This window comes from Bactrocera oleae, chromosome 3 (genome assembly GCF_042242935.1).
Source record: "Bactrocera oleae isolate idBacOlea1 chromosome 3, idBacOlea1, whole genome shotgun sequence".
Lineage (NCBI taxonomy): Eukaryota > Metazoa > Arthropoda > Insecta > Diptera > Tephritidae > Bactrocera > Bactrocera oleae.
In genome coordinates this window covers 86,175,872-86,199,224 of record NC_091537.1, presented here as the reverse complement: position 1 = coordinate 86,199,224, position 23,353 = coordinate 86,175,872, and the positions used below count along the sequence as shown (strand labels likewise).

General features: G+C 34.2%; 1 protein-coding gene across 1 annotated transcript in view; it reads right to left on the bottom strand.

Annotated features, from left to right (window-relative positions):
- Positions 1-23,353, bottom strand: part of ZnT35C (Zinc transporter 35C) — a 114,164-nt gene that overhangs the window by 79,594 nt on the left and 11,217 nt on the right. The window contains exon 2 of the mRNA XM_014233862.3: positions 19,165-19,340. Coding sequence (XP_014089337.3) covers positions 19,165-19,340 — 176 coding nt within the window. The remainder of the gene's footprint in view (positions 1-19,164; positions 19,341-23,353) is intronic.

Here is a 23,353-nt window from a genome sequence, read left to right as displayed (position 1 = left end):
ATGGGCCAAGTGCTGTCGCCGGTCAATAGCCCATCGAACGAGGCACAAATGGCAATATGACGAAGTGCAAATAATTCATGAATATGTGTTGTTGTTGTTATTATTGTGCTAACAAATTTGTGTTAATCACGATCGAATAGTTAGTGTTGTTGCTGTTGTAGGCAGCAACGACTGATTGCGATCTGTTGACGCTCGAAATCATTGCTACCGTACGAGTACGTGTGCGTATGTATGTGTGTTTGAACGAATGTATTACAAGGGTAGCGAACATTGTTTACTCCTTCTTATGGAATCTTACTTACTCATTGAACTTCGAGTTTGATTAAAGATCACTAAATTAATTACATTTTCAAATCTGCTCTGAGTAAAAGTGACATGTGAACGATCTTTGACTTGCTCGTTGCATAAAATTGCCATATCTCACTTGACAGTTGTAAGTGAGTGACCCTTTTGTAGTGATATTTCATTAGGTCATCCGCTAAAATGGAACAGTCTCTTGGGTTCACATGAAGTTTCAAGAGTTAGATGTTGAAGGCTTTGCAGAGTGATGATACCATCAGCATTAAAACCAATTTTCCAAATAATAAAAGTGGTAAGGGCTTTGTTCGTTGATCCTTTAATCGAAAGAGCGGCGTGGACAAAACACAAACGAAGTTAAAATATCGTTATTTCTCTCTCTTTGTAATAGAATTTATACTATAGCGGTGTATAAGAAAGCTTGTCATAATTATTGACCATCAAAAAATTTCCACACCCTAAGCAATGATCATTCGCATATCTGTCTATCTTTCCTTCTCCCTAACTATTTATCTCTACATCTCTCTCTTTCTCTCTCGGTCTCTCTCCCTCTCTCTATCTCTCTAGCTATCCCTATCTCCATATCTTTAATAGCTTCATCGTATATTTAAACGAGATGATACAGTTTTTTTCGGTAAATAAATTAGTGATAATCGTGAACTTGACTTAATCACCAATAAAAGTTTATCGATAATTTCAGAAGTAAACTGACTTGGTAATTGGATGTAAACACCCATGTGAAGAATTAAGCTAAAGAGGACGTTTAAAGTTCTTTCTACAATAAATACTATCCGTAGCACCTTGGAAGCTGAACTACCAAGCAGGGACATTTTGAAATCCTCTGCTACTTCGGTTGCATGGATGAGCCTAAATCTGGTGATTTTTTCTATGAGCCCATACATAATAGAGGAGAAGAGACGCAGTGAGCTTTTTCACTGATGGTTCAAAGCTTAGGCGAAAGGTCTATATGGAGCTCTCCATCAACCCTAACTTTAGACTATCAAACCACTGCAGTGTCTTTCCAAAGTACAACTTCTTTCAAATAGGTGTACATTCACTCCAAGCGGCAATACTTGCACTAACTACTAACAGTTTGACCAAAACAACTCAAGGAGTTTTTGACTTCTTTATCAGTAGGATCAAACGACTTTGTTATCCGATTCGATTGTGTCTGATCACAGCGAGATCTAAGGAGACTACAAATGTGCTAAGCTTGCTGAACCACATCAATTTCATTGGATTGAAAACGAGTCAGTACTCCGCTACTCTCATGCCATTAAAAATATAATAATTTTCCTTCCTCTCTCTTAGAATTCATTTTTCCGGGCTGATATATTTTAGTAAAATGCTTATTTTTTTATAATGTTTTTATGCATTTCTTTTCAAAAATTGCGCATGGTGCTTGTCTCAGCTAAATAAAAAGCATTAAAATGGTGAAAGATTTATGTCTAAAAACGTCCTTCAAACTGAAACCTCCTAAGTAGCTAAAATCTGCTATGAAAGTAATGGTCTGAAAAGCAATTTTTTCCTGTCTACTTTGAGGTTTGAGTCTAAGTTAAATACAGATGTAACAGCTATTTACTTTAACGAAATTGCTGGGTTAAAACCCCCAATTTTTTCAATAAATTCTAAGCTAAGTCAAGTATTAAAGGCTGTCTGGTTTGAAAAAATGTGTGTACAAGTGAAAGCTTTGAAAGGAATACTCACATCCTACCAACCAAAATATTAAATGCGGTCTGTGTTTACTCGATCCATTATGGTTTCTAGCGGTTCGCGTCTCAGCTATGTGAACTTTCAACAATCAGCTCATGAAATAGTGAAAGTTTTCCACAATGCAACTTTAATTACGCAGAAGAAACATAAATTTTTAGTTATGAAATAATGTCAAGTTTAGCGCCACGTAAAATACATTAATTGCAATTCGCATTCATCTTCAATAAAAATATTGATTGTTTAACTTGCTGACATTTCTCATTTTTTCTACGAACCCACGTTCATGCAAATCACATGCAAATCAAAGAGATAAATCAGTAACAATGTTAACGATCAGCCCATTAGTGGAAATATGTTGACAGAATTGTATTTTTTTTATATATTTTTAGTTTTTATATTTTTTTTGTATTTCACTTTTTTCATATTTTTATACCCTGAACAGGGTATATTACACAGTTGCCACAGTTCTTTTATACGCGAACTAGTCCCTAAGTTTTTAAGATATCGATCAGATATTTGGCACACGTCCTTTTCGTTTCAAAAAAAAATGTTCTTTTATTTGAACCACAGATATCGAATTACTATAGCATATGGCTGTCATACAAACTGAACGACTTGATTTTAGTGCTTGTATGGAAAACCTTTTTATTTGAAAAGATGTCTTCACTTAATTTAGCACATGTTACTGTATAAAAGCGCGGTATAATCTGCTACTAAATTGTTCAGATCGGACAACTATAGCATATAGCTGCCATACAAACTGAACGATCAAATTTAGGTTCTCGTATGGAAAACTTTTTTATTTCAAAAGATATCTTTACGAAATTTTGTATGGTTTATTGTGTAAAGCAATGGTTTAATCTCCGAAGAAATTGCTCCGATCAAACCTGTCTAGCATATAGCTGCCATACAAACTGGTCGATAAAAATTAAGTTCAAGATCCTTTTATGTTATAAAAATTGCACTTGTGAAGGGTATTTGTGCTTCGGTGTAACCGAAGTGGAAATTTTTTTATTTTATTTAATTGTTTCATATTTTTTTAAATTTATTTTTAATTTTTTTTTTGTGAGTTTTCTGTAATTTCTTTACATTTGTATTCGCTTCTCCTCCAAACACACCCATTTTAATTTGTGAAAAACTGTCAGTTAACAATTGTCAGTTAATTTACTTTTCAATACATTCCAGTACTCAAAACGGAAAAAAGTCGCGAGAAAAAAAACTGCTGAAAACCAATATAGAAAGCCATGGAAAAAATTATCTTATTAAAATATTAAAAAGCAATCAAAGCGGCTGATGTCGTCTGCTACCTTTTGTTGTCACAATAAACATGCACAGATTGTATCATCATACAAACACACAGCGCATACAAACATATATATGTAGATATATGCACTTGTTGATGCAACCTTGATTGACTGCATAACCCATAGGGGATAAGTGTAGGTGGCGGCGCGCGTTTGTGCTTTTGCTCGTGTGTATCAAAATTACGGATTTATGTTCTACACCCCAACCAACGATATTTTTGCACCCAATAGCGCACTGAAAGGTCTAGCTGCCTGTCTGTCCGTTCGTTTGTCTATCTACCGCTCGGCAGGTCTATCTAGCTCTCAATCACCCTGTCTACCGATTTAACCGTATGTAGGGCTGGTTAAGTGTTACACTGTTTGTTTATCGGCACGTCATTGGCTTGTATATATGTATGTATGTGTGTTTATGTGCGTGTGTGTCACATTTCATCAATCACTTTGCACACTTTTGCAGCTCATCAATAATTCAATGCGCCGCACAATTGTAACACTCTGTAATAACACAAATAAATAATTAATTAAAATCGTTGTGGCAATTGAGTGCAGTTAACAACAGTGGCACTTGCACCCACACACACACATCTATGCATGTGCATAACAACATAATATATATCTTATAACATATCTAGCAAATAAAGTGTGTGTATTAGTGATGTTAGTACATATTTACTTAGTAGAGGGAAATATTTTGTGCCAATTTGCCTTAACAAAGTTGCGATATTGCGTGATTATCACTGCGGGATCCCGAAATTTTGAACTCATTTTGATATTATTCACCAAAACTGCATATTTTTTATTTTTATACACAGAAGTACTTATATAAATGAAATTTTTTCGGGATCCCGAAATGTGTATAATATTGTACAGAAGCACAAATTAACTCGACAAAATTTCATTTCTTCAACTCCGAAATTGCGATAATGTGCGATTATCATTTCGGGATCCCGAAGTTTTCACCTAATTTTGATATTATTTACCTAAATCGCATATACTAAATTTGTTAAACACATAAATATTTATTAGGTAAAATTTAATTCCGGAGTCCCGAAATTGATATGTAATTATTAAGATTTTGATATATAATTATTATGTGGAATTTTATTTCAGAATCTCGAATTTAGTTGCGCATAACTTTAGCAAATTTACCTCTATAAAATTTTATTTTTTTAAAACCAATTCGCCTTGACTAAGTAGGGATATTGTGTGATTAATATTTCGGGATCCTAAAATTTCGACTTAATTTTTATGTTATTTGCCGAAATCGAAACTCGGTATCATACTTGATCGCGATTGGTTTGCATTAAATATAAACAAATTAATTTATTCAAAATCGCAAAATTCAGGAATCCGTTAAATTCATTCCGAAACTTTTATCGAGATTTGGGAACTACTAATTTTTAACATTATAGCACATCAGACATATCAAAAAAACATTATTTTATTGCTTTTAAAAATATAGGCAATAAGCACACATATATATTCTCGAAAATTTTACGGAATTTTCGGAATAACTTATTTTCTTTCAAGATATGCCAATAAATACGACATATCAGAAATTAAATACCTCAATAAATCCCAAAATTTAAAAAAAAAAAAAAATTTTTCTTAAATATGCCACTAAATATAAAAATTAAGAACTCGTTTAATATACTCTCTTTCAAGACTTACATACATACTTATGTTAATACATCATAGACTTATTTAATAATTTTAGAAATCTCAAATTTTTTTAAAACCAGAATCGCGAAATTTCGAAAAAAATTATTTTTTTCAGATAGTTTTTAATTTTAGAAATCCTGAAAATTTTGAAACCCGTAATCCTGAAATTTCAGGGCATTATTTCAATTGATTTTTCTTAAGAAATACAACACATATGTACATATGTACGTATATATTAAAATTTAATAATTTTAGAAATCCCGAAATTTTTTTAAAGCCATAATCCTGAAATTTCAGGACATTATTTTAAATAATTTTTCCTAAGTAATACAACACGTATGTATATATAAAAATTTTATATTTTAATAAATCCCGAAAGTTTTCATTATCATAATACCGAAATTTCGAAAAAAAAAATATTATTTCAAATTATTTTTTTCAATTATTTAATAATTTTAGAAATCCCGAAAATTTTTAAAACCATAATCCCGAAATTTCGAAAAAATTTCTGCTACGCTTCAAAACCGTTGCATTGATCAATGGAAAAAACAAAAATTATGAAAATAGCGAAAATCTCGACAACCTCGTAACCGTCCCGAAATTATATTTTCAGTTTATAAGCTTTCATAATTTAAAAATAATAAAATTTTGTCATATTGTACAATTGTACAATAATTTTGAGTTTCACAAAACCACCATCACTGACAAAGGTTTTCAAGTATGTGCATTTGTCAGCCACCTTGCATTCCATTATAGGCATTGGCTTTTGCGCACGTTCCGCTTTGTAAAACCTACAATCGTCATATCAACAGTGCAGCGCAGTGTTAATCGCTACAGCCTTTGGCAAGTAATAAATAGCAGCAACAGCAACGGTAATATCAACATTATTGTGGGTCGCATCGCGTGCGGTTAAATGCAGCGATTTGAAGTGCAGCCACGGCAAATGCGAATGCTAAATCGCGCACACTAAATGACGTGAATGTAAACAACAGACAAAGCCACAACAACAACAACAACACTATGAACAACAAAAAGGCAACAATAGCAAATGCTGACATTGTCTTGCTGCTAACACTTCCGTCGCCTGCAAGCGTCCACGACCGTCATGCATGCCACAAGCGCTCCGCTATCCTTCAATGGCAATAAATTGCTTCCAACAAACACAAGAAAAAAAAAAACAAAGCTACATATTGAAACAACAACAACAACACGGCGCAATAATGTAAATTTGTAGTATTGTTGGGAGGTATTAGTGGCGGCAGCAAAAAGCGCAAATGCGTTCAATCGAAATGCGCCCCGCCCCCTGCTCCACATTCATCTCCTCCATAGCATTTGTACTGTCACGCTTTGTCCCCCACGGTACCTCTGCACGCTTAGCATTAGAATTGCTTTGCATGGTTAATTCAGCGCGTGAAATTGCTGCTCATTTGTTCTGCTTTTTATGTTTTTATCTCGCATTGTTGTTGTTAGTACTGTTTTTGTCCGATTGTCTATACGTTCGCCGGCGTCACATGTGTATCCATGTGCGTATGTGCGTTTGTAGTCACGTGCTCATGCGTAGGTGTGCGTGTTCGCGCGGCAATTATTGTTTGTTTTCTGCTATCGCACTCTACACCGTTATTTACGTCGTTTGTTCTCACCCCGACGCATTAATGCTGATAAACCGTAGCTTCTTACAAATAGCGGCAGTCGTAACGTATGTACACTTGAGCCTCACAATATGCAGATTAACATGAAATATAGTCGTTCCTGGTCGGTAAGCGAGCTGTTCTTATAACTCATTGATTCAGTTAATTTCTTACTAGACGTTTTTGAACTAGTCTGGAACTAGAACACTAGCCATCACCAAGTTTTTAGTTTAGGACTTTATAACTAGTCTAGGATTTATTTATAACTCTTTTCAGATAAATTTGAAACTAGTTTGACTTGAGATCTAATTGGGAACTAGTCTAGTAGTTATTTATAACTATTTTGAGCCTTTTTTGGAACTATTTTGACTTTAGAACACTGTCATTAAAACTATTTTGGGATTTACTAGTCTTAAACTAGTTTGACTTTAAAGCCAGTTAGCAACTTAGAACCATAGGAAGAGAAGCCAGTAATTTAGTTATGTTTGCAAGCTTTTCCGGAAAATTAACCTAGCTTTAAACCACCGCGTCCTATTGTTTTAAGAAAAGTGAACTTTTGGAACATCTGCTTCGAGTTCTATACCATAATCAGATCCTCCTGATATTTTGCCAATTGGCTCTGACTGTGGGACATGATATTACAATATATCTAAATAATCGCTAAATAAATACCTGTTTTAGTGAATTTGAGATAAAGAGCTGTCGTGGAAACTTTTTATTTATTTAGTATTACTGACAGCAACTATGAGGGAGAAATATATTGACATATTGACATTAAACTTTTAAGTTAGTAAAAAGGAAGGAGATGAGCATTATTCCAGTTTTTTTCCGCAGAGCTGGAGATACATATGTATTAATAGACAAGCGGTGGCAGTCTGTTGACTGTATAATTTAAAAAGAGAGTTCAAGAAAATCATACAAATCATCGAAAAATCTTAGGAGCGGTAACACTAGTAAGTAGCTCATTTGAGGTTCAAGCTTTATAACTTCCTCATTTTCTTTTCATACTTGCTACACTTTCAGTCACCACTTTCTCGCTATGCTTTGCATATCTTTTGCTTTGCCGCCTTCCTGTCTGCCCTTCTCTTATGTTTCACAAAAGTATTCCCTACTCATTTATTTGCTAATATTCCTATGGTTGCGCGTCTGCATTAGTTTCTGAGCGACATACTTGCATAATACTTGCGGTTGCTGTTTCTGATCAAAAGGCTAATGGATTATTCGATTGTATGGAATATTGAATTTTATTTTCGTAGACAAACATCAACAAGACTCATTGATGACTATTTGACAAGCAACTGAATTGAATTTTATTGCCATAATAAAATGCTGACACTACACTGGCTACCGTTGCCTGTTGAGTGGTTATTGTTATTTATAAAATGTCACTGCTATTGACAACTTATTTAGCAACATTTTAATAGAAATGCATTTTTGTGCGGTTTTCCAAAGAATTGAAGTGCTATTATAACGATTTTAGCGGTGATTCCCAAATATTTATAAGTGTGCTGAGAATTCAAGAGTGTGTTTATATGAGTGCCAGTAGCTCGAATTGAAAAAAAGATTTAAAATAAATATTGAGATATATTCTCCGCTAGAGCTTGGTCATTTGTCGGAACCATATCGAGCCACTATAGGATATGGCTGACACACAAACTGATCGGTCAAAATTCAGTCCTTGTATGAAAAAAAAATTTTCTTTGACAAGATATCTTCATGGCATTGGCATAGATTATATCACAAGGTATTAATCCAATTTTTGTCTGACTACTATAGCATATATCTGCAATAAAAACTGACCGATGAAAATCAAGTTCTTCTATATAGAACTTTTTTATTTGAGCAGCTTACGTTTGTTTTTTTCTTCATCATCATGTTATTTAATTATTTTATAAGCCAGTTGAGAATTCCAAGGCATGTTTGTATTGTTCGAACGAAGTATAAACGATTTTTCGGATGACTTTTGTATCAAATGTTGTTATTTACTTCTTCCAAAAATAACAAGCCCTTTTAAATGTTTAAGAAAATCATATCCAAAAAATTATATAAGGAATTTCGGTTTGTCATATCGAGGAATGCACTCTAGTAGAGTTCGCTAGAGTAATAAAACTGATAAAGGCAATTCTTTCTTCTCACTCTTTCTCTGTATCTCACTCTCTTTCCCTATCGCTTACACTCTTTCACACCAACGCTTTCTGCAAAACTCTTCCGCTATCTCTTTTTTCTTGGAATTTCTTGCTTGGCTGTCGCTTTTCATTTAATAATTTCCTTTGTTGTTATTTATTAAGTTTCGATTTTTCGTTTATTTATTTGTCATTCAATTACTTCATTCATTGACAGTGATACTTATTTTAAATGACAATCACATGCAGTTTGTAGTCAAAAAGGAGTGAAAGAAAGAGGGAAGCAAGTTAAGGAAAATGCAAGCTGTTGATAAGCCATTTTCATTTGAAAAGTTTTATGCAGCAGTGGATTCGGAATGATTGCCTTAATCGAATTTCCCTGAACTGTCATCAAACACTTAATTGCTTTTACTTTTGCGAATGTATTTTTTATTAGTTATTACTTTATATTTGGTTGGGTTCCAAAGTGAGTGACAGTTAGTTTTACGAAACATTGAATTATCACTCAGCAGGAAAATGTCACTTTTGAAGAGTAGAACATGATGCATAAATAAGGAAAGGTAGTTGAATTTAAAGAAACCTATGATGATTATATTCATATATACATTATGTTAGGCCTTATGAAGGGATTTAAGGTTTTAAGGGCCGACTTTTCCTTTAACTCTGTTTGGAGCGTAGGGCCAAACTAAAAGCATTAAAGCCATTCCGATTTTTTGCGAGTTGCGATAGGCTATTTCAGTTAGTATGAAAGTCTTTCAAGTCGGCATCTACCATACGTCGCCATAAATTTTAAGAACGTCGGTAATTTCTGGACAATAAAAAACACCTCTGCAAACTTCTTCAGTAGTTTTGCGTAGTGTATGCCTAGCCGACTAGATAGTAGTTGCCAGCAAATTTACGCTTTTAGGATAGGTTTAGGTTAGGTTGCTGGTATCAAGGTTTTCGCTTGGGCAACTTAGAATGGCGGGCCGTTGTGATAACTTAAATTCTATAAAATAATGATTAAGACCCTCATAATTCAACAAAGCGCTTTGAGCCTACGATAAATTTCTTGAGGCGGCTAATATCAGTTTCCATCTCGTTCCCACACCTATGAAAGTGAGACAAGTGTGCCGCCTCTTACGAACTCATCAACTTTGCAGTTTCCAATGATTCCGTTATGGCCTAGCATCCGAATCAAATAATGAAGCAGCTTGATGATAGTTAAGAGAGACATTTCTTGACAAACTTTGAGTTCACAACTTGGCGGCAATGTTTTTGTATAAAACTCCCCCTCCAACCGAGCTTCGAACCATTCGTTAAAAATCTCACCGCCTCTCTTATCCAGCGAATTTTCCCCGCTTACTTAACCCTGGTCGGTATGGGAGCAGAAAAATTTCCACTGGGAATAGACTATGCAAGGCAGTGGTCTAATTTTTCAACGATGATGTTAAAAGGACAGTGTAAGATCTGCTTCGCCTGGCCTTCCGAGCAGATTCAAACCGAAAATGGTAGCCACTTAAATTTACACCCACCCTCCCCTTTTAAACCTACATTTCTTACTAAAAACTTCGCCATTAGTCAAATATTTTTAGTTCCGTAATAAAAATGGCCTTATTCGGGTACATTGAGTGGAAACATGATCTTCACAAAGCGTAAAGTAACGTTAAGCCCCTGAGCATATCTTCGACGAAACAGAGATTTTCATAAGAACCGAAATGCCTTCAGAGCCCAATAGAGACTTCTACAACTCTATATAAGCTCTGACGAAAGTCTCAGCTCGGAGGACACATCATGTCAATCTTCCAGTAAAAAACTAACCCTTGTTATTGTTACGAAACCAACAGAGCCGCACTTAAAGTAAACTAACCTAACTTAATTCAAACAAACTTAACCAATACAAGCAAGGCATGGGTCAATAATATTTTAATGCTCCATCGCTCAATCTTCATTTCGCAATTATTCAAACGCAAAACAAAAACAAACCGTCAAAAGCTCCGAAGGCATTGACGACGTGGCGACGCGCCAAGATTTCAGGCAATCAATAAAAGCTTCGTCTGCCTAATTGAAAACGCCAATAACAACAATAACAACAACAACAACAAAAACGCTGATAAATACAAAATTGCTAAGAAAAACCTGATTATCACTTTGGCGTTAGTGAAAAGAACAACAACAAAAGCAAGTGTGCTTTAATCGAATAAAAGCAGCGCTCAAGTGACGGATAATCTCAACTTTTTCCGTCCAACAAACTCTCATCTTGTCCACCTCCACTAGCGCCAACGCCGCGCCAGTTTTCAATTGCTCATCGCGCTTGTCCGCCCCCGCTCACTCTTCACTATCACATTTAATTGAAATTTTTAACATTTTTCCTTTTTCGGCATGTTCTGTATTTCCTGCCGCTTCAAACAACTTCATTGCTCAACCTCAACCGAAAGGACATTTTGGCTCTAGTTGTTGTCGTTGTTGTTGGTATTTTATCATTGCCGCTGCCAATATTGAACCCTGCGCCTAATTGGCAATTTAAAATGCCACCTCCAACCGCCCCCTCGAGCAAGCGAGCTCTCAGCGCACACTGATGAGCGGCATGTATTACATGAAATATTCGAAGGACGAAGTGTGTTTTGTTGTTGCCTCGCCTCTTGGTAGTTGTGGGGAAGGAAATTGTAGGTGCAATTGTATTTTTCACACGATTTAATTTATAATATAAATTTTGCAAAATTTATTTGATATTGAAATTTGTATTTACTCACGTCTAGACGGGCTTAATGTGTTTAATTTGAACAAATTATGACATTATACAATTTAGTGTGGCACGTTTGTAGGCAACCTGCTGTTTTAGGTGGTATGTAATGCTAAGGGATGGTAGAGAAGGATTAGTTAAGCTAAATAAGTCGAAAAGAACCGAGTTCGGTCACGCTAAGCGGCTTGAAGTTATCATTGAAATAATTCAAATACCTCACATCCGATAGAATATGTGAGCAAAAATTACTTTTTTTCAATAATTAAAACTTAGAATCTAGAAACAGTAAAGAAAGCAGAAAGAAAATAAATATTAACCCTTCAAATATTAATTTGAATACAGATTATAACCAAATTACTGAAATCGATTCGGTAAGCTTTTTAAACTCTCTGTAAACCTTTTTAAGAACTTAACTGATATCATTGAGAAGAGCAGTTGAGCCAGAAATACAAAACAGAACAACTTTTCAAGTTTTCCTTACAGTTCGGTTAGGAAGGAAATAACTGTTGAAACTACGAACTACCTACACAAAACAGGCAATATTTCTAAAGATTTATAGCCTACTTAATGGAATCTTCGCACGATTTCCAGCATTCTATCGCCATCCTTTGCATAAAACAGTAAAATGTGATTTGTAGAATTTCAAAAAAAAAAACGATTTGTTTAACTATTTAAAAATATGAAAATTTAAATTATTTACGGAGATAAATTTACTGACCCGGTTTCCATGCTGGTTCGGGTGGGTCTAGTCGAACAAAAGACTTTGAGCGAAACTTTAAATGCGTTTCTTTCAAACCAGACTTTTTCAATACGATACCCACGACTTCTCGAGTTCTGATAGACCGATTTACTTGAAATTTTCAGAGAATCTTCTTTATAGACCTTTCTCTCGAGTATGAATTAGTCTCATCTCTAATTTCAATTTTTGCTATTTTAAAAAAATATACGAGAAAATAAAAAAAAATATGGTAAAAGAAAAGGTTTTTTTTTCAAACAGTTTGGTCAAAAAAATTTTTTTTTACTTATCGCTAGTTCATACTTGTGACATCATTACAGATTGATAATCTTTTTTTTCTAATGACTAGAGGGGTTGAAATCATAAGTATGCTCATGTGACAATTTTTTGAGACCCCCAACTTCATCAGGTGGCAGTTTTTTAAATTTTAACCTTTTTTTTAAATTTTTTTTGTACTCTTGTAACATTAATAAATAACTGATAAAAAATCGATGGTATAAATATTGACTGCCTTATTTTTACGACACTCTAAAAATTACCTAATATTCATGTCTTTAGACAAGAATACCAACTTAAGTAGGTATTTTAATCTTGAGGCGCAAATTTTGTGCGTTCCAAGAATGCCTCCTTGAAGTAAAGGGAGCTTTGTAACGATTTCTATCCTTATATTCATTTAAAAAATAAATCAACTACGGATTCTTGAAAACTACCAATGTCATTAACGTATGGCTAACAAAACGGATTTTTTTTACTGAAAACTACACCTCAGAAATTTTTTCACTAATTTTTTTACTTCTTGCATTTTTTACAAATTGGAAATTCTACGTTTTTGTTAGAACTTGAGAAAACATCCGCATGACACCCACATCAAAACACGCAATTTCGAGAAAGCCGTGTCTACAGTTTCATCGTCCGCACTAAAACGGTTATAACTTTGCAATTTATTTGAATTTTGAAAAATCCCTCTGTACAGAAATCTTTAAGAGACTTAGCTATCGAAATACGAAAATTGAAAAACTTTAATTTTTACTAGTTTCTTGACAAGAAAATCCACTTGAAGCTTATAAATGTTTTTGCTTCAAACTTTGCCGCAAAATTTCTATATGCCACCATGAAAATATCTAACAATATTATATAGCCATTAAGCGTCTTAAAACACTTCCGCAAATTTGGCCATTTCATTCTAACCTCCAAAGTGTTATTAAATTGTAGAAAGCGATAAAAATCATTTGTGCCATATTATTTATAGCCAAAGAAGCATTGACTCTGGCCACAAGTGCAGACAGCAAAATTTGTTGGTTGGGGATTTGTGGATATATATTATATCTCTATATATATGCAGGTGTGTACGTATGTACATTTTAGCAAAATAGAAATAAAAATCCACATTTTCTGCCTGCTATAATATCTTATCAGACATTGCATGCCACAGCATCAATAGACATATGTACAAATGTAGGTAATTTTGCAGCTTGCCACACCCATTTCGGGCGCACAACTACCGCATTTCGCAATTTCGCACGCAAACAACTCCGCCCGAAATTCCAGTTAACCATAAATTATGAGCATTCCATTGCGATTTATAACCAAAGAAGCAGCATAAACCAAAAACAACAACAACAATAAAGGCAAGCAGCAACAGCAAAAAAACATCGTGTCTAAAGCGCAACGAAATCGTTCAATATCTACAAGTATTTGCCGTAAGTTAGGCTAAAACGCCAGACGCCCGAATATGTAGAACGCTTTATGTTTGTATGTGTAACTGCAGAAGTGTGTGTGTATATTTCTGAAGCCGGCTGTGCGAGCTACGAACGTAGTCAGTTGGTCTGTCTGCGAAGTTTTTGTTACAAACGCACACATTTTTTTTTTTTTTTTTTTTGTGTGCAGAGCAGTTGACCAGGTCCAAGTGTCGGAAATGAGGGAGTGCCCCGAACCACCATCAGGCCGTCACATCAATTTTTAAATATGAGAAATTGCAACACATCGTCTGATACTTCGTATTTATGCTGTCGCATAAATTCAGATTAGTTGCCATGCGAGTAGGAGACACATGCTGCAACAATACCAGCAACAACAGCAACAATGACAAGAGCATAATCATCGTACACACCAAATTAAATGACTATATGGAATGGAGAATTCTGCCAATGGACCAGTGGTCAGCCCAACATGTGACAGCTAGCCAGCCAATTCACCAGCGTAATGTGTAAGAGATTGTGTGCTTGTGCGAGAATGTGTGAGGGTATATGTTTTGAGAGAGTGTGTATGTGTGCGTGCTATTAAACGCTCTCGCACGCATTGCTCCCCAGCAACGTGGCTACTTGCAAGCAAGCAAGTCCGAAGAGATAAATGGATGGCCACAAATTGCTGCAAAGTGCAAAAATCACAGATTGATGGCATTCAAAATTGAAATTTATATCACTGTCTGATACTCGGTGTCGGTGAATGTCGATTGTGAAGTGTGGATTATTTGCAAGTGTACTTGTAGTGCAAATATAAGTAGCAATGTTCCATAATTTTGCGAAACCACGCATGAAAATTCTCAAACTCATAGACTAGTAGGGTTCTAATGCCTAGGGAAACAATGCCAGAGTCGGAAAAGTCAGATGAAGAGGATGCAAATGCTCTCCGAAAGCATTTAAAGCTCAATATGGAGCTCAAAACCCAGCACAGTCATATTTTTCAAATTCAGCTTGTTGGTTTCCAGTCCACAAAGCAAATTTTTCAATATAAATTGAGCTATTGATCGAAACAAGGATGTCAAGGATCCATTCTATATACATCAGTTGCTTATAAGAGCAAAGCAATCTACAACAAGAAAGCCCAGATCTAAGTTTGTTCGAAAACTGTGAATATTTTTATATAAATGAAGCTATTGGCCGAAAAATTCTGTCTCAAGCATCCATTCAATATAATTCAGTTGCTTGTAAGAACGGTTTGAAAATTCGCTAATTTTTGTCACCAACGCACAGTTTTAGACAAGAACCTTCAGAAGACCGTATATTTACAACCATTTTATAACTGTAACAATATATACCTTAGTTATACTCCTACAGGTTTAGAATAGCTTTAGAAATGAGTGTCTTCTTCACGTACTGTTCCCATGCAACAGTTTTGAAGAACTAATTTTTAGAATCTTAGAAAACCAGCTTGAAAGCGAAAATAACCTGTAAAGTTGAAAATATTCGTTTTCGACTACCTCTTGCTCTCAACGAACATATAATAGAGTACCTACCACATATAATATTTTTCTCTTCATAATTAAATTCACCGATTTCACATTATTGAAAAATATAACAATAAATATAGTCTAGTTACTAGATTAAGGAATTATTCTGCCATGAGACAATTGGAAGCAACGTAAGATGTGAGAGAGCACTCTAAAGTATATAAATTTGAGGTGAGACATTTTAAATTTAGTTTTATATATCTTTAAATCTCTTTTAATTTTATTTTTAAGAAGGAATAAATTTTGAAATTGAGCACAATATATTTTGCAATTACTGAGAAAATTTACCATAGTTTTGTATATACTTTTCATACCATCAGGAAATAGAGATTTCAGTGATGAAAGAGGCAGGCAGATCTGAGCAGATATTTTGACTTAAAAATTTTCCATGGAAAACTAGAAATTTTTGCTATATTAAGTAAGTGAAAAAACAAATATTTTACATAAAAAAGTATGGTAATTTTGGGATATAAAAAAATCAATGTACCATAAATTTCGTGGCAAAAAATTTTGTAAATTATAAAAAATCAAACACTCTATTATTTGAATTGTTCACATAAGTTTTGAGGTTATATAAAAAAATGTTTACCCCAAAAGTTGTGGATCTTTTTATTACCTACAACTTTGACATGTAACTTTTTTCTATGAGACTTGTAGTATTTCGGGAAATCGAGATAAACCGTTTTTACCATTTGAAACTCAACTATTCCCCTTTCTTTCACTTCCCGACTTCAGATCACCTATAAATTATCTTGTTTTTTGTTATATTTCTTTCGTTTTCTAATGAGTTTCATCGTACCATAATTTTATTGCTTACCCTGGTCTATGCGTGTTGTGAAATTTTCAATAGTAAAACGAAAAAACGTTGCCTACATTTGGGCTTATATTAGCCCAGACACATACCTAAAGTAGTTCTTATTTAGAAAGTTAAATAAAATAATATTAATAAAATAAATTGGAAAAATTTGGAAACCACAGCCATTTTGTATAATAAAAATGCTCAGAACAGACTTTCAAAAAACTCGTTCTAACTCAAGAGTGTCAAGTGTGTTCCATGATTTTCGATACTCTGTGTAATACAAAAAGGATCATGGTCTTAGGCAATCACACTAAATTAGCGCTTAAGTACTTGTAATACTCGTCCGTAGAAAATAAAATTGTATGACACGAAGTCAAAACTCAGTCGAACTAGTTCTCATCTAGGCAACTAATTTACAATCAGATGCATTTTCCCTACTTGGTTTTAAGTTGCAGCTTACTTTCTTCCGACTGCATAAGTATAACCACCTACATATTTATGTACATTCTACGATACGCATTCAATCTTCACTGCCACCATCGTAGCATTACCGAATTCGGTGTCCAACTAATGGCCAATAATGATGATGATGACCAGTTACACTTTAGATAACGTGTGAGTGCAAACATTTGGCCAAAGCAAAAACGCTTTTGACGGACCACTTTGCCTTCGCACAAGCGGAAAATGTTAGAACTGCAAAGACTGTGAACTTTTTCTGGCTTTAAAATTTTCGCTGTCTACTAATGTGCACTGTAACTTTAAGCAAGATTGTCAAATGGTTGGGATGAAGAGATAAGTTTTTTCTTCTCCACTAATTTGGTGAAAAAGTTGCTTGACTAGGTAAGGTAAAGAGAAAGCCGCTAGAAATGAAAAGTTCAGCAATTAAGTGTTTAATTACGCTTTTGAGGCAATATTTCACTGCGCCAAAGAAAACACAAAAATCACAGGAAAAGATTGAGCTCAAAGTCAACTTCCAAAGCTACTCAAATATGAAATCGGTTTCACACCACGGTTTCTCATCGGTTTCTACTCAGAGACGACATACAATGCGCATTGAAGTGGAGCTACCATCAAGCGCGTCGTATGTTCGGTAATGGATCAAAAACGAAATGACTACCGATCTCGATTTTTGCAAGAAAAATTTCGTCAGCGATGAAGCTCAATTTTGATTGATTGGATGCCTTAATAAAAATAAAAATGTACGCCTTTGTAGTGATGATAATCCTCAAGCCAGTGTTGAAACGCCGTTACACTCTCAAAAGGTAACTGTTTGGTATGTTCTATGGGTGTTTGGTATGTTCTATGGGTAGAGTAAATCATGGGTCCATATTTCTTCAAAAAATAACCCGGGCATAATGTTACAGTCAATGGGGAATGCTATAGAGCATGATTAATGATTCTAGCAAATAAGTAGTTCTAGTTCCTAAATACTGAATTATCTTATCTGTGGTTTTATTAGTTATTTTGGATTATGCCGTTCCACAAACAAATTGTTGCTTAAAGTATATCTACATTTTCCGTTCAAACTACAATATAAACAGGCACAACTACAAATATAGAAGCGAACACACAAACAGCAGCCACGATAACGCCACGATAATAAAGCATTCCACAAGTCAGAGAAAAAATTAAATTTCTTACGTGACTAACCACCTAACTATAAGCTGAGGTGAGTTTCACCACCACCTTCACACACACATACTCAAACACACTTCGTTAGCGCACTTTTAGACGCTTAATGGCCTTTATGGCGCCATAGTTGATGCAGCCATTTCAAAATTTCGCTTAAAATGGCGAGCGCAATGTTACCACTCGTTTGTACTAAATGGATAAACTACAAATAGAAAACACAACAAAAATAACGCGCAATATGAAGTAGCCGGTTTTATGTTATAAGCTTTCATTTTAATTAAAAACGACTAGTGGATTTACGGCTCTATTTGGCTTTGTTTCATTCGGAACGCTCTATGTGTTTTTTTTTTGCAACGATTTTAATCCGCAACAACAGCAGTGAGCAAACTGTGCTGCGAAAGTACAAATAGAAAAGGCAAACAACAACAACAATGTGAAGTGACTAGTGCAGGCCAGCGAGCGAGTCGAGGCCGTCGAATGGTAAATTAGTTGAGCAACGCCATCATATTTTCCATTTAAATAAATCATGCGCACACACACAAGCCCATACATATGCATAGGCACTGTCCGTAAATGGAGAGCGGTTAAACTTTTTCAAAGCAACAACAATAGCAGCATATCAAATTTCAAAAAAAAAAAATATTGCCAAAAAATATAAATAAAAATAAAATTTTAAAACAAAAACAAAATCAAAAAAAAAAGTGAAAAAAAAGTTCAACAAAAAAATAAAATAAAAGCTTGTGAAAATATTGCACGCGCCAACCGAAATTGCTAGGATTTACGGATCGGCAGTCGTATCACTGCTGCGCTGGACCATATTTTTGCTGCCATTGAAACAAGCAGTGAATGAATGCTTGCAAAAAAAAAAAGAGAAAAAAGAACAACGACTAAAATGTTGTTTCATCCTTTCAACGAGTTTAGTCCACTGACAGTTGGCATCGCGTTCGCTATTACTGTTGTTGTTTTGCAACAACGCTGCGAACCTTGGCAAATACGAGCATGAGAAATATTAAGTCAAACGGATTAAGAAAGTAATAGGTTAGTTAAATGCGCAATCGCTTCCAACAACTCACTGCCGCATTTGACCGCTGATTGTTTTTGCTTTTGTTGCTGTTGCCTGAATTGCCATTCCAAATGATTTATTTTCGCCTACAAACGGAAATTTGTTTTTTAAAACGCCTGACTATGAATTCTAGTTGTGCCGTAAAAGCCTGAAAAACTACAAAAACATTTTTTTTTTGTCACTACGCGCTCGCTTTTAGAGGTTATGATGTCCATTTTGAAAACAAAAAAAATTTTTAAATTTTTTTTCTACTCACATTCAATGTGCTCACGTCCATGCAACACATACATGGTGGATGGTGTACGCTCCGCATTATTATTGATATTGCTAACTCTCGTTGTGGTGGGCGTGTTGGAGCAACTGGTCGTTAAGTTGCTACTGGCAGCTGTATCGGCGGCGCCATACTTTGAAGCCGTGTTCGGTTTGAAGTCGCTGAAATTGAATGAGATTATAAGCAATAAATAAGTAATTGTTGACATTTAAATTAGGTAACGGAAAATGGAAAAATTTAAAATGCTTCAAATACAATAAGTTGTTTAAAAACGAAATTACGTTTGTATTGTGAAAGTAGTGCTAAGTAATTGTAATGAAATTGTAATAAAGTATTGCAAAGTAATGGTAATGTAATGTAATTGGGCGTATTGTAATTAAAGTATTTTAATTACATATTAATGTAACCTAGGTATTGCAAAGTAATAATAATGTATTTAAGTATAATGTAATTCAAAATTTTATTGCATGTAATGTAATTGAATAAAAATTATTCTTTAATATAGATCAGTTGAATGTCAGATATTGCCATTTAACGTAATGTAAGTTTGTGAGTTTGAAATAATCGCTGAAAATTAATGAAATTATAAGAAGTAAGTTAGTAAATATTAATTGGAATATTGTGTAATGTAAGTAATGGTTTTTGGTGATTGAAAAATTTTAACTAAATTATACACAATAAGTTATTTAAAAAGGAACTTACGTTTGTACTTGTAAAGTAATGGTAATGTAATTAAGATTACTGTAATCAATGTTGCTAATTAATGGTATTACTTGAATTAAATACTTATGTATATCACCAAAGTAAAGCAAAGTAATGATAATTTGTAGTCAAATACAATAATATTGTTGTATAAATAAATGTAATTAATGTCGTAAAAAATAATACCTACGGAAAAAAGCTATAATTCTATATAAGTTAATGTCAGATATAGCGTTGTTATATATACTTTTGTATAATTTAAATATAGAAAAACATTTTGTTGTAATTAAGACATTGTCATGTTACCTACGAAGGTGAAATATCATTATTTAATTGGAAATAGCTCTGTAATATAAAATAAATATTGAATATTGTAATTATTTATTTCTTGTATGAATTGTAATATTTTTTTTAATATGAAGTATAGTAGGTTATGTATTAGTAAGTAATTGAGACATTTCCATCGATATAAAGAAAAGTAATGTAATTTAGTAATGATGATTTTACAAGTAGTTTACTAGGACACTAGTTGTATAAAATTATAATTTGATAAAAAGAGAGTTGTTATGAATTTTATAAATCCTAGTATTGGGTTAAGGTTAGCAATGTTAAGGCTTGTAATCTAATGATGTCACAATGCAACATAATATAATGCATTGAACTATCTTTACAAGTACTAGCCTGTAATGCAAGTAGTTTTTTGTATTGTATGTGATCAGTAACAGTATTTATAATATACTTCGGTGTAAAAAGTAATTTGTAATTAAATATAAGTAATATAGTCTATAATAAGTATTTAGGTGTAATTGTAATGCCATAATATGTAATAAATTGATACGCTAGTGTTGCAAAATATTTTAGATGGGTTAAAATTATGTATGTAGATAATCTTACAGAATATATTATGTATTAACTAATTGCGGAAATAAAGCTTTAAGTTATTGAACAAAAATTAATAAGTGAAAGTTTGGTGCCGAGTAAAATTTCTGGCACGGAAACAAATCATTTTCTTTATGAGTTCAAATCTGCTTAGTAAGATTTTAATGACAGTGAACTCGGTGTACCAGCTAGATCAGATTATGACAATTTCGAATTCGGGTTACTAAGTAAATAAGGCATCAAAAGCTTTACTATAACTGGAAAAGCCAACGCTTGAACAATAACCCCCGCCAACCATCTGATGAAGAAAAATGCGAAGTTAAAAAGCAAGATAACAAGGAAAGCAATGTGAAGCACGTATGTAAGAGCGCCTTGAAGTATGCTGTGATTTACTGTGATTGTTGCAACTGGCTTCCACAGAACGATATGCCGATGGAGAAAAACCTGCACAAGAAAATAAGTAATGCGAAAAAATACAAAACAAAAGGGAGTATTGTAACCAACACCAAATGCGTGTAAGTATATGTGTGAGTAAATGCAACAGTGGCAGATGAAGAATTATGTATTTGCATGAATGAATGCCAAAGCAGATCCTGCAGAAAGTGGCCGACGGAAGCGAGGAAGGAAAGAAGGTAAACAGGAAAACAACCAAAGGCTAAAAATGTCTTAAACAACAACAAAAGAGAACAGTAAGGGAAAGTTAAGTGCAGCGCAGCATAGCTCGGACTATACTCGAACGTTAGTAAAGGAGTTTGGGAAGGCAACGTTGCACTGCGCAGCCCCTAGCGGCAACAATCGAAATGTCGGGAAACGGTAAATAACGGCAACAGCAAATACCAGTAAACAACAATAAACAACAATAAAACATGAAATTGTTGCATCCACCAGAGGCGCAACGCCTCCGAACGCTCGACGTCAATTGCAGGGCTATTGTGTGTAGCTCAGGCAGGGAATTGTCGCTACCGGGTGTTTGCTAGCAATAATTTCATTGCTTCTTTAAGATATGGAATGTGAAAAAAAAATACAACAACAAATAGAAATAAATGATTTGCATATCAAATAAGCGTCTGATGATGAATGCCGGTTAGACAATGCCAAGCAGTTATAAGCTTTGGGCGACAAAAAAACATAACGAATATGAAAGGTAAGTGCGGAGGTCGCCTTTTAACGGAGACACAATTGTACAGTTATTTATGGCTTGTGCGATACATATTTGCTTGCTGCAAGCGCAATGTGCGCCTAAAAGTATGCAATACATGCAGCATGTTGCAAATTGAAATACAACCATGCGCTGGGCAGCACCTGTAAGTAGGCAATACTTTATATATTTGTTTTTTGTTTTTTTTTTCTTTTCAAAGTACTTTTTAAATTAGTTTAGTCTTAAGTGTTTCCAAGAATATTATTTTTCGAGTTCTTATTTAACTTTTTTTTTGTTTTCACAACAATGACAAATCTTTCCTCATAGTTGCGTACTCTGTTTAGGATAATTTGGCTACAATAAAAAGTAAAATGATGTATTTAACAAAATGCCAACAAAAGGTATATGTATGGAGTTAGATGCATCTTGAAGGTTCGAAATGTTTATGTAGCTCCCCCATTGTCTAGCTTTTGGAAGAGTAAAATAGAAACATCTCGGCAGACATTTCCTCGGCGAATCTGGGGATATAGCCGGAAATGATATCAGTCACTTTAACAACTTTTTAGTAGGCTGAAAGCGATTTGTCAATTTTTGAGAGTATTTTCGATCAATACTTAGGATTATTTAAGTATCACAATGGACTGGCGTTCTCCGCTGTCCAAGTGAAATCCATTTTTCGATCGACCTTTTAACCTGTTGCGTTAGGCCCAACATAACCTTATTATAAATAATTAATAGGGAGGAGTTTAAAATGGATTCAGGTATGACACACTTCATTGACCAAAGTAAACACGAAGAGACTAAGCAGTCCCTAAGTGGACAAACTTTTAGCAGTGGAAGTGGAAGTAAGGGCATTCTACAATTAATGATAGTCTCAAAATATGTGTATTTTAAAGAGAAACACGACTTAATTACGAGATATAAACTTTATTAAGGCTTACTGTGGTCCGAAGCCAGTTACTGAACTTTTTCTCTCGGCTATCGGAGATAGTGTATTTCTTTCAGGAAGTATATTGTAAGATTCTCTGCTCAAAGTCAACTAAATCTCTAAGGAATTTAGGCTAGTACAATTCAGAAGAAACACTTTTGATACATCTATAACAACTTCGAGCTAATTATTTAACAAATTTTGGCGTAGTTTTTAAAAACTGTGAAGTGTAAGAGTACCTGAGGAATAATATCAATTGAATATCTAAAAACCAATCAGGATTTTTATTAAAATTTAAACTACATAAATTAAAATATTTACTCGTGCGCTTCTCACTCCTCTAGGAATGAATTAAAAAACTTTCAGAATTGATTTAAACACAACGCATCTCCGTTACCATCATGCAAAGTCTTCGCTCCGCATAAAAGATAGTTGTATATATCCAGACTTGTATATCTGCCAACCGCATGAGCGCCGCTTAATCCTGTCAAGAAAATTGCAGTGCCGCCACAGTTGCATGCGCGTAC